The sequence below is a fragment of the Hyla sarda genome, chromosome 9 (genome assembly GCF_029499605.1).
Source record: "Hyla sarda isolate aHylSar1 chromosome 9, aHylSar1.hap1, whole genome shotgun sequence".
Classification (NCBI taxonomy): Eukaryota; Metazoa; Chordata; class Amphibia; order Anura; family Hylidae; genus Hyla; species Hyla sarda.
The window spans coordinates 63511876-63525489 of NC_079197.1; the positions used below are offsets into that span (position 1 = coordinate 63511876).

Genomic DNA, 13614 nt, shown 5'->3' on the forward strand with positions numbered 1-13614 from the left:
AAAAAACAATCTCGGAATCAGAATGATAACTAAAAGCATTCCAGAGTTATTAATGTTTAAAGTGACAGTGGTCAGATGTGCAAAAAACGCTCTGGTCCTTAAGGCCAAAATGGGCTTGGTCCTGAAGGGGTTAATACTAAATAAATAAATTTATATGTGTTGGTGGTAAATGGTGAAAGAAATGAATGGATGTGATATATATATATCCAGATATATAACCTGAGTATATGTGTAAGTAGAGAATGTGTATTGATATTATGTAGATACTACAAAAAGTGATTGGGTGATGTGAGTGGATAGTGTATGGGTGGTAAAATAAGTGATTTAGGAGAATTCAGTGTATTTCAATATTTATTTATAATATAATGACTATCTACCCCTGCAGGGCCCTTGCATAGGGTAGAATAGTACAATTAATAGTAAAATAGTTTTAAATGTATAACTTTTAATTAAAAATAATAACAATAAAACTTATACACATATATATATACACAAGTGTATATATATGGAAACCAGCTATTGTCCGCTTTCCAGGCAATAGTATTAAATAACCTTGCAGTATTATACTTTGTATCACCAATGCTATAAAAACAATTTATCTAAGGATACTGATATCCACGTTTTACCACAACCATTGTGACACTAACAATTGAACACTAAACTATCTTCACAAACCGGATACAAAGTATAATACTGCAAGGTTATTTAATACTATTGCCTTACATCCTGGAAAGTGAACAATAGCTGGTTTCCATATATATATATATATATATATATATATATATATACACTTGTATATATATGTGTATATGTGTCTAAGTTTTATAAGTTTTATTATTATTATTTTTAATTAAAAGTTATACATTTTAAACTATTTTACTATTAATTGTACTATTCTACCCTATGCAAGGGCCCTGCAGGGGTAGATAGTCATTATATTATAAATAAATATTGAAATACACTGAATTCTCCTAGATCACTTATTTTACCATCCATACACTATCCACTCACATCACCCAATCACTTTTTGTAGTATCTACATAATATCTATACACATTCTCTACTTACACATATACTCAGGTTATATATCTGGATATATATATATATCACATCCATTCCTTTCTTTCACCATTTACCACCAACACATATAAATACATTTATTTATTTATTTAGTATTAAACTAACTATATAAGCCCAGATTTGAGAAAATACGCAACCAGTATATATACCCAGAATTATTAATGCTTAAAGTGAAAGTGGTCAGATGTGCAAAAAACGCTCTGGTCCTACAGTGAAAATTGTCCTGGTCCTTAAGGGGTTACATTAGTTCGGGGGGTCTAAATGTTTTTCCTAAGAAATCTAATATTACAAGTTATGGACACTATTTATGGGGATAGAAAGCGGATCCAGGGCTTTATTCTGACTGCCATATTTGGAGTAGAAAAATAATTTTGCCCCTTGGTAAGGAGCAATCTGTCTGTACCAACAGGTTAGTGCAGGTGACACTGGTGACAGATTTCCTTTAACTCTTCTTCCTTACCTACCAAGTATAAATTTATAGTATGACAGCAATATCCAATGACATGTTAGCCACTTGAATCAAGTCCATAACAATAAAGATGAATAAACTAAGGTTACATAAGAACTGTGGAATAAAATGGTTTTCATATACCGCATTTATTGGCTTATAACAAGCATTTTTTAAGCTAAAGTTTTAAGTCAAAAGTCTATATGCGTGTTACATGCCGATAAACTCTTTCTGGTCCCGCAGAAGCCGCTGCGGTTCAATGATTTAAATCATGTAACTGCAGCAGCTTCTGCGGGGCCAGAGTCCAGCTGCCACTTGGTTATTATGTCCCTCCTCATCCCCAGCTTGCATATTTACTTGTTGGCGTCATCTTCTGCAGACTCTGGCAGCGTCCTGCGCTGACGAATAATGTCGCGTTGGGAACGTCACTTGTCAGCGCACAGCAACAGGATGCCGCCAGAGACTGCGCCGACAGGTAAATATGAAAGCCAGGTATGGGGAGGGACATGGGAATGACTTCTGTGGGGCCAGAAAGATTTATCAGGGTATACATGCAATTAAATTCATGAAATAAAATTTCCTTGGAAAAATGAGGGTGCATGTTAGGCTGGGTTCACATCACGTTTTTCAATCCATTTTTCCAAAGAAAACCGTATGGCAAAAAAACGGATGGAACAGTATGGAAAAAAAGTAAGGCTGGGTTCACACTACGATTTGAACTACGGTTCCCGCATACGGCTGGGAGGAGGGGTGGGCGGGGCTTAATCGCGGCGCCCGCACTCAGCCGTATTCGGGAACCGTAGTTAATGTATGTCTATGAGCCGACCGGAGTGAACCACAGCCTCCGGTCGGCTGCTTTTCCGACCGTATGCGGTTTCCCGACCGCAAGCAAAAACGTGGTTGACCACGTTTTTGCCTGCGGTTGGAAAACCGCATACGGACGAAAAAGCAGCCGACCGGAGGCTGCGGTTCACTCCGGTCGGATCATAGACATACATTAACTACGGTTCCCGAATACGGCTGAGTGCGGGCGCCGCAATTAAGCCCCACCCACCCCTACTCCCAGCCGTATATGAGAACTATAGTTACAAACCGTAGTGTGATCCCAGCCTAAACTGTATGCGTTTTTAAACAGTATACTGTTTTTAAAAGTGCATACAGTTCCGTCAGTTTTTATAGAAAAAAAAAAACATACGTTTTTGAAAATTTTGTCCATTTTTAATGGGAGGATTCAAATGCGCATGTGCAAAGTAAAAACGTATACGTTTTTCCCGTATGAAACCGTATACATGTGCGTTTCCCATTGACGTCCATGTTAAAAAAAAATGTATGCAGTTGCAGTAGGGTTTTTAAACCGGAGACAAAATCGTGGTCAACCACGGTTTTGACTCCGGTTTAAAAACCATACTGCAACCCCATACGTTTTTTTTATCATGGACGTCAATGGGAAACGCACATGTATACGGTTCCATACGGGAAAAACGTATACGTTTTTACTTTGCACATGCGCATTTGAATCCTAAAATCCCCACCCAAGACCCCTCCCATTAAAAATGGACAGAATTTTCAAAAACGTATGTTTTTTTTTTTTCCTATAAAAACTGACGGAACTGTCTGCACTTTTAAAAACAGTATACTGTTTAAAAACGCATACGGTTTAGGCTGGGTTCACACTACGTTTTTGCCATACTGTTTTCAATCCGTTTTTCTAAAGAAAACCGTATGGCAAAAAAACGGATGGAACAGTATGGAAAAAAGTAAACAGTATGCGTTTTTAAACAGTATACTGTTTTTAAAAGTGCATACAGTTCCGTCAGTTTTTATTAAAAAAAAAAACCATAAGTTTTTGAAAATTTTGTCCATTTTTAATGGGAGGGGTCTTGGGTGGGGACTTTAGGATTCAAATGCGCATGTGCAAAGTAAAAACGTACACGTTTTTCCCGTATGGAACCGTATACATGTGCGTTTCCCATTGACATCCATGTTAAAAAAAACGTATGCGGTTGCAGTACGGTTTTTAAACCAGAGACAAAATCGTGGTGCACATGCGCATTTGAATCCTAAAGTCCCCACCCAAGACCCCTCCCATTAAAAATGGACATTTTCAAAAACGTATGGTTTTTTTTTCTATTAGAACTGACAGAACTGTATGCACTTTTAAAAACAGTATACTGTTTGAAAACGCATACGTTTTACTTTTTTCCATACTGTTCCATCCGTTTTTTTGCCATACGCTTTTCTTTAGAAAAACGGATTTAAAACAGTATGGCAAAAACGTGATGTGAACCCAGCCTTATACGGTATTTATACCATACACCCAAAGTTAGTGTTTTTTTATTTAAAAAAAATGTGAATTAAAAAGAAGCAATTGAAAAGTGTTATCTACATTAAAATAGTACCAATAAAAAAAAGTACAGCTCTTTTTGTGTTTCCCAATAGATTTTATGGTAAAATTAACCAAGTTATTACAAAAATACAATTGGTCCTGAATAAAAGAAGCCTTATATGGCTCTCTAGATGAAAAACAAACAGGTTTAGCTCTTAGAAGGGAGGTGGAAAAAAATAAAGAAAAAATGATAATTGGCTTGAATGTTAAAGAGTTAAAGGAAATCTGTCATCAGCGTCACCTGCTGGTATAGACAGGTCGTGCAGGTGACATTGATGACAATGTTACTTACCTTGTCCCGTTCCGTGCAGTAGTTTTCTGGTCTCCGGTATCTTCATCTTCAGGCCCGGCTTGGAGCATGGGCGGAGCTTAGTGACATCACCGCTACTGTTCTCTGCTGGGTCCCGCTGCTAGAGAACAGCAGCAGTGACGCCATTAAGCTCCGCCCATGCTTCAAGCCGGGCCCTGAGCTGAAGATAATGGAGAAGATTACCGGAGAACGACTGCATGAAACGGGACGAGGTAAGTGTATCGTTGTCATCAGTGTCACCTGCACTACCTGTCTGTACCAATAGGACTGTCAGGAGACAATAATGACAGATTTCCTTTAACATTATAGAAACAAGAAAAACTTTTTAAGAACATAAACTGAATCAGTATGGCCTACTTTATTTTCCCCACAATCCGAGCACGCCAATATTCCACCAACTGGAAAAAGTGCTAAAAAAACAAATAAACCAATATTGCAGCTCAAGAATTTAATGGACAACAATAATAAGTATAAAAATAATCTAATTTATTAAAATACCAGTCAAGACATTAACACTATCATTACTTGCACTCCCCAGGGCCCTTGTGGTTGGACTAAACACAATCCAGATTAAAAATGTAGATAAATTGTATAAAGCCAATAAAGTGTACTACTAATTACATAAAATGAAATCACTGTGATAAATGAACAATCCTTGTAATATAGACTTACCTTATATTACCTAAAAAAATAAAATATCTGCAATAAAAATTCCCAAATAAATAGTTTTTTGTGGAATTAAATTTTTTATGAGAATTTTTAAATGACCATATATAACCTAAAACAATAAAATATCTGCAATAAAAAGTCTAAAATGAATATAGTAGATGATAAAGCTCAACTTTCTAAATAAAAGTTCCAACAATTATATAAAAATGATGTTACTGTAGGGGATAGTAAATGTAACATTTGGTTAAAAAGAAAAAAGAAACTCTGTACTGTGTACCTCTCACCACTCAGACATCCTGCTCGTGGTAACTCAAGGCTGTACTGTTGAAGCTCGTGCACCGCTCCCGCCGCTGCCTCTGCGGGCAAACAGCACATAGGCGATATAAACTTCCAGCTGCCAGATGGAATCTCGACCGGGCTTTGTAGGTAAGTTGGACGTCAAGACTGCCAGTGTCAAAAAGAGTTGGTGGAAACAAATGTTACTAAAGTCAGCCTGTATCCAGAAAGATTTGTTGGCTTCCTTGTGGTATTAGCATACTATCACTCAGACAAAATCCGGTTCATGGATCTGATTTAATAAAAAGTCTAATTCTAGGATAAAATAATGTGAAATGCTGCTGTACAATATACTGTTCTAAAACAGCTATAAAATGTGTTTCAAAATCCCCATAGGTCTCCTCTTCAGTGATATAATAGCTTTCCTACAACAAATAAAAATATATATATATATGCAAATTCTATAAAAAAAATTATGTAAATTATATTTTTCTCATTTACCTAAATGATGTGAATAACAGTCAGCATAACTCTCAAGTTATGTATACAGAGAAAAACAAACAAACAGTCTCGGCACCGCACACTACATGAAATGTATCCAGAAATATATGGAGATGAACCACTGATGTGGGTATGTGCTTAGAGTCTCAGGTGCACTTAGACAAAAACAATGCAAAATATCAGTATATGCAAGAGGGCACTTTTATTCCATGTAGATCAAGGGAAGCACAATGCAGGGAGAGGAGGAAGAAAGCAGAGCTCGGGAGAGCTCGTGGGTGACGGTTCCGTTTTACGGGTCTTCCCGCTTGGTCACACACACCAGTGATGCGCACGGTCCCAATTAAATATACATGGGTGCTGTGGCTTGTCGGCTGACGCATCAGAGAAGTTGCTAAGCAACAAGACGCTAACACAGCGCTTTCATCCAGGCGTAGCACCTAAGGGAGGAATACATTTATATATGCGCGTGGGGGTGACACCCCGCAATGCTAGCCTGTTCAAGAACTAAAGAAGGTAAGTGGAAGATAGCAGAAGACAAGGGTAACAGAGAATAGGGAGACAAGAAGTAACTTAATAGACAAAACAATATAACATTCTGGAGATGATACCAAGTATCAAAGGAATTAGCTAATCTGGTTCCGATCATTGAAGCCGAGGGGTCCCGTTGCTTCAAGACACAAAATCCCTAATGCTTCTTTTTACAGTAAGTGAGTGTGTTTGCTCCGTCACTCGTTCCAACTCGAAGAAAGTCAATACATCTGCAGAGCCTTTGTGTTCTTTATGCAGATGCTCTGCCAGTCTAGGTACACCATGGAACATGCGTGAAAGTCTTAAAGGAAATCTGTCATCAGAATCACCCGCACTAAACCTGTTACACAGGCTTGTAGTGCGGGTGATCCTGATTAAAACGCTCCTTACCTGGTTAAAAATGGTTCAGTGGGAGGTGTTATCATCTGGGACTCGGCCACACGTCATTCTAGCTGGGCGGAGCAGCCGCCCGGCTCATGAATATTCATGAACTTATCCTACTGGTCTAATTCTTCTTTCTCGGTCTAAGTTCATGAATATTCATGAGCCGGGCGGCAGCTCCGCCCAGCTAGAATGACGTGTGGCTGAGTCCCAGATGATAACACCTCCCACTGAGTCCCAAGCCAGGGAATAACAGAAAACTAAATATATAGATATCTGAAGAACCGCTGAACCATTTTTAACCAGGTAAGGAGCGTTTTAATCAGGATCACCCGCACTACAAGCCTGTGTAACAGGTTTAGTGCGGGTGATTCTGATGACAGATTTCCTTTAAATGTTCACGGAACCTCAAAAACATTTGCCTGATAGTGGAACTTACATAGAATCTGTTGCACGGACATTTCAAACAATAAATCACAAATTGTGTCCTGCAGGTGATGAAGTCTGTGACGTGGAAGTTCTCGCTTCCTATGTGGAAATCCTTTCCTTTATGAAGATGGTGGCAATAGGAGCATTTGCCACACTTATGATTACCACTGGATTGTAAATGGTGTAGCCAAGTGGTGTCTGATCCTGATTTACTTTTAACCCCTTAAAAGGAGATATGCAATAGTGAAAAATCTGAAAATAAGTACCTGCCACAGGTTAGACCTTGACTCCATGATGCCACCGCACTTTTCATTATATGTCTGCCCCATCTAGTTTGTATGCTATGCCACTGTGAAAATAGCAGCACTTCCTGGTTATGAAGCCTTAGCTCCCATCATCCTCTTCACTCTGAAAAAAATTACTTCCTCTCAAGTCTGTAACATAATGTACGCCCCCACACAAGCAAAAACGCCCCCAAAGCCTGCCCATATCACGCTCTACTGTGTTAAATCACTGTCTTATGAAAAAAGATATAGCCAGCTCACCGCTTGTGTAGAATTTAGAGCACTCAGTATCAGTCTGGAAGCCAGGATGGTGCCGAGCCGTTCCTCGGTGCAGCGCAATTGCAGAACAAAATCCCAACAGGAAAATGGTGTCCAGCCCCAAAGAAATTTTTTTTGTTAAAATGTCTAACCTTTAATTAATCCATTTTAAAAAATAGGCATTGCAGGAAATAACAAAAAACACCCAGTGAATTAAAATCCCAACGCCGACACATTTCGGACCAATAGGTCCTTAGTCATGGCACAAGTAGAACTGCCAACTGTCTCCTTATATACTCCTTTTGACCATGCATATTGATAATGAGAAAATCACCTGGAAGTTCGGCGTCCGCCGTCACTTCCTGGGAAAATCACTTCCTGGGAGGTTCTAGAAACGAACCAAAACACATCCAGCTTAACCCCTTCACAACCATTAAATCATTTCAGCCTATGTATTTAATGTTACATTCCATACAGATAGAGTATACTACATGAGTTGTTTCACAGCTTATAAAGGATTTCATTTAAAAAAAAATTCCATTAACCGGAGATTAGAACTGTTTGGAATGTACCATAAATCTACATAGGCTGCATCTAGGACGTGAACATTTGTAATTCCCTATTGTACTTAGCCAGCACTTATTTCGGTTTTCTTTGAAGTCACTGTTCGATAATCTAGCTTGCAACGATTTTGATTTTTTTAAGTTTAAGATCTCACATTTTCAGTCATTTCAGGAAATGATTTAATGGTTGTGAAGGGGTTAAGCTGGATGTGTTTTGGTTCGTTTCTAGAACCTCCCAGGAACTGATTTTCCCAGGAAGTGACGGCGGACCCCGAACTTCCAGGTGATTTTCTCATTATCAATATGCATGGTCAAAAGGAGTATATAAGGACACAGTTGGCAGTTCTACTTGTGCCATGACTAAGGACCTATTGGTCCGAAACCCGTCGGCGTTGTGATTTTAATTCACTGGGTGTTTTTTGTTGTTTCCTGCAATGCCTATTTTTTAAATGGATTAAATGGATTAATTGGACGTTTTAACTAAAAAAATTTCTTGGGAGCTGGACACCATTTTCCTTTAGGGATTTTGTTCTGCAATTGTGCTAAATCACTGCCCTTCTAATTGCTCACAAATCACAGCACTCACATATTGAACCAATCACAGCACTCCTGTTTGAGCCTCGTCACGTGGTGCCGTGCTCTAAGCCAGGAGAAGTGTGAGGGGGGAAAGAGAGGATGTACACAGCTCCTCCCCTCCCTTGGGGTTTCAAGTTTGCACGCTCCTCACCTCCATAATGATTTCAATGTGTGAAGAGACATACTGCACTGCACGGGCTGGGGATGATTTCTATATGTGAGAAGACATATTACACTGCAGGGGCTGGTGGTGTATAGACTACAGGGAATAAATATCATACTGGGGATGATTTCTATGTGTGAGGGGGAACTCCTGAATGACACATGCTGGGAGTTGTAGTCCCTGTTATGTGTGTGTGTATGCCAGTGTTTCCCAACCAGGAAATGCTGGTAGTAGTAGTTTTGCAACATCTGGAGGCACCCTGGTTGGGAAACACTGGTGTATGAACTACAACTCCCAGGAGACTACTTGCGTGATCGAGTGTATACAACAGAGCCAAGTGTGTACAGCAGAGCCGAGTGTGTGATCGAGTGTATACAGCAGAGCCGAGTGTGTGATCATATGTATACAGCAAAGCCGAGTGTGCGATCGAGTGTATACAGCAGAGCCGAGTATGTGATCAAGTGTATACAGCAGAGCCTGTGTATACACACTCGGCTCTGCTGTATACACTCGATCGCACACTCGGCTCTACTGTATACACTCGATCGCACACTCGGCTCTGCTGTATACATATGATCACACACTCGGCTCTGCTGTATACATATGATCACACACTCGGCTCTGCTGTATACATATGATCACACACTCGGCTCTGCTGTATACATATGATCACACACTTGGCTATGCTGTATACACTCGATCACACACTCTGCTCTGCTGTATACATATGATCACACACTTGGCTATGCTGTATACATATGATCGCACACTCGGCTCTGCTGTAAACACTCGAGCGCACACTCGGCTCTGCTGTAAACACTCAAGCGCACACTCGGCTCTGCTGTATACATATGATCGCACACTCGGCACTGCTGTATATATATGATCATACACTGAAAGACTCAGCAAGTCTCATTAGAGATCTCAGAGATATCCAATGGCAACCTGGATACATCTTTTTGACATTAGATGTAACCTCTTTGTACTCAAATATCCAGCACGAACTGGGGTTAATGACAACATCCAATTACCTCCATCAGATGGGGAAAATGAAGAATGAACAGATCCAGTTTCTACTAAACGGATTACGTTTCATTCTCACACACAATGTGTTCACTCACGAGGGTTCCATATACCATCAACAACGCGGAACAGCTATGGGGACTCGAGTAGTCCCTAGCTACGCAAATCTTTTTATGGGGGGTTTTGAGACCACCTATATTTTTGGCTCCACTGAACATTACCCCCATATCAAATACTACAAAAGATATATCGATAATATTTTCCTTATTTGAAGTGGAAGTGCCGAACAAGCAGAAAAATTCATCAAACACCTCAATAACAACGATTGGGGTTTGGAGTTTTCCCCGAACATCAGTCCCGAGTCGACAGGGTTCCTTGATTTACAAATCAGCCACGAAGGAGGTTCCATCATCACATGCACCCACTTCAAAGAAGTGGACACAAACAGTTTTTTGGAGTACAAAAGCGCACACTATAACAGATGGCTCAACAACATCTCATTCAGCCAATACCGCCGCATCAGAAGAAATTGTACTAATATTAAGGACTACAAATCCCAATCCAAAATCCTACACAAACGTTTTTTACAGAAAAATTACCCGGCCCCGATTCTAAAGGATGCATATCATCGGAAACTAATCACCAAACAGAGTACCCTTCTCCCTCCCAAAGACCCCAGCATCAGTTTTTCATCTAATTTCAACAGCTCCATGCACAACCCCAAAGAATTCTCCACCAACTTCATCACCACATACAATCAATCTCATAACTGGATTAAAAATATATTCAAAAAACATTGGCACATCCTTTTAAATGACCAAATTTTGAAAAAAATCATCCCTCCAGCACCTGGGATCACTTTCAGACGAGCTAAGACACTGAAGAACCTTTTAGCTCCCAGCCGACTAAGGAAGAAATGTACCACCAATCCAAAGCCCACAATAACTCCACTGAAGATGGGGTCATACAAATGCAGACAAAAAAATTGTCTATGTTGCAACAATATCAGTCACAACACTGCCTCTTTCACTTCAAGGATCACTGCCGCCACCTTCCCCATCAAATCACATCTCAACTGTGGATCTACCTTTGTCATCTACCTAATAGAATGCAACTGCGGCCTTCAATATATAGGGAGGACCACTCAATCTTTGCGGAAACGGTTCAATGGCCACCGTTACAACTGTTCCATTGGTTTTCAAAAGCACAGTGTCTCCCGTCATCTGGCCGAAAAACACAATAAAGACTTCAACCTAATCAGGATCACTCCCATTGAACAAATGTCACCCGTCACAGAAAATAGGACAGCTGTATTGAACAAGAGAGAGGCATTTTGGATCTACAAAATGCACTGCCTCCAGCCAGATGGACTAAATGAGTGCATTGAACTTTAAATAAAAGCTAGATGAACTTCTTCAACAGTATATGACAGTGCAATATTATATTATGACAACACATCAGCGTTTTTTTTCATTATACCATGTGCAAGATTCTGTAAACATGTACCATCATCTATGTGTATATTTATCTATTTATTTATGTATATGTTCATTCTGTTTACTCAACAAAATCATTTACACCCACAGCCATTTAATCCCATATGGATATATATAGATTTACTCATATATCCATTCATCACAAATGTCTATAATTCTCCATCCCCCCCCCCTCTTTCTCCTATTTCCGTCCATCCCATCAGGTCCATATATTCCTACCAGATTCATATATCCCTACCAGTTCCATATATCCCTCCTCAGTGTTCCCAACACATTCCCATATGACACACCCATCTTCACATCTGCCACGTATACTTTCTCCATAAATATTCTCCATACCCTAATAACCCCTTCCAGGAGCCTATTCAGCAATATGGTAACTATAGGAGAAGCAGACCACATGTTTCTGCACAATGCCACCATCCACCATGGCATACCATTATATATACAGCAATCAGGTCATTCCCGACCCCACAGCATTGCAGTTTACCACTTCACACAACATCACTGACTGACACAGCGGTGACTGACACAGCGATCCACATACCGTTCACTGACACAGTGGACACTGCCAGCGGTCTGCACAACACAATTGCGATCCTCCCGGCAGCTCACCAGCTGACAGGAGTGCATCGCTTCAGCCTAGCGTCCGTGGTTGCTGAGGCAACCAACCGGAAGTGACGCGCCGGCATCTGCAGTCATATGCGCGCGCTCCCGGCACATTGCTCATACCAGTAGCGGTGCGGACGCCGGACAGGATCATTATTCAGGTATTCTTTCCTCTCCTAGAGGCGAGCAATGCTCTGCCTCCCCACTCCACTGTACATTATACTAGCTCGGTCCTTTCTTTAACCCTCGACCTTCTGCCTTTCTCCCCTAGCTCTCTCACACTGAACATCAATGAAGTTTGGGGTAAGTTTTTGTTCTGTGCAAATGCTACTAGCCAATCTCTTAACCCCTCAGTACATGGAACATCCCAATTGTACAAATATATACAACATAAGCCACATATTTTTTATATACACATACATTTTTCATGATTTCTGATAGTACAGTTACTTTTGCACTCTAATTCTCTATGGACCGGACTTTTAATAGTTTTTTTTATCACAAGAAACAACCCTTTTAACAATTTTTGTCTTATGCATGTCATTTTATTCAGGTATCAGCTTATGTACCATTTATTGTGACACTGCTGATACATTTATATTTATTTAATTTTACATGTATCTTTTTGATTTGCCTTTTATACCTGTTGGCGAGATCTTAGACATATATAGAGAAAACTAAATTTATTTTTTATATACTATATATATTTTCTTTACCATACTTTACGCTATATATATGTTTTTTTAATCTATATATATATATATATATATATATATATATATATATACACACAATTATGTTTGGATATATCTGCCGAAACGCGTTGTCCTATTACTTTCAATACAATTTTGTTATCCTGCACCGCCTGAGTATTCCTGTAATTTCGCCATTTGAGCAGCGCCTCCATTGTACCGGCTTTTTCCCACATTATCTCCCTATATTGCATATCGGCTTCTAACCTAGGAGTCCGATGCCGGTGGGAGAGCTGCAGCTCATCTAACATAAGGGCTGCACAGGTCATAGTGCGGCTCTTCCAAGGTCGGTAAATCACTGTTAGTGTGGTGGAGAGTGCACATCAGTGAATATACTATCTCAGGGAGCGCCCCTGTATCTTTTTTTCTCTCCCCTCGCATTCTATGATCATACACTCGGCTCTGCTGTATATATATGATCACACACTCGGCAATGCTGTATACATATGATCACACACTCGGCTCTGCTGTATATATATATATATATATATATGATCACACACTCGGCTATGCTGTATACATATGATCGCACACTCGGCTATGCTGTATACATATGATCGCACACTCGGCTATGCTGTATACATATGATCGCACACTCGGCTCTGCTACATACACTCAATCACACACTTGGCTCTGCTGTATACATATGATCACACACTCGGCTGTTGTATACACTCGATCACACACTCGGCTCTGCTGTATACATATGATCGCACACTCTACTCTGTTGTATATACTCGATCACACACTCGGCTCTGCTGTATACATATGATCACTCACTCGGCTCTGCTGTATACATATGTTCGCACACTCAGCTCTGCTGTATACATATGATCGCACACTCGGCTCTGCTGTATACATATGATCGCACACTCGGCTATG

General features: G+C 40.0%; 1 protein-coding gene across 4 annotated transcripts in view; it reads right to left on the reverse strand.

Moving 5' to 3' along the window:
- The window catches only part of TRMT12 (tRNA methyltransferase 12 homolog), a 309262-nt gene that overhangs the window by 65342 nt on the left and 230306 nt on the right, over positions 1–13614 (reverse strand). The window contains exon 7 of one of the 4 annotated variants that reach the window (XM_056540151.1): positions 5347–5594. The exons of the other annotated variants lie outside the window; for them this stretch is intronic. Coding sequence (XP_056396126.1) covers positions 5454–5594 — 141 coding nt within the window. The 3' untranslated portion in view covers positions 5347–5453. Of the gene's footprint in view, positions 1–5346; positions 5595–13614 lie in introns of those variants that run through there. 4 annotated transcript variants of the gene reach the window in all.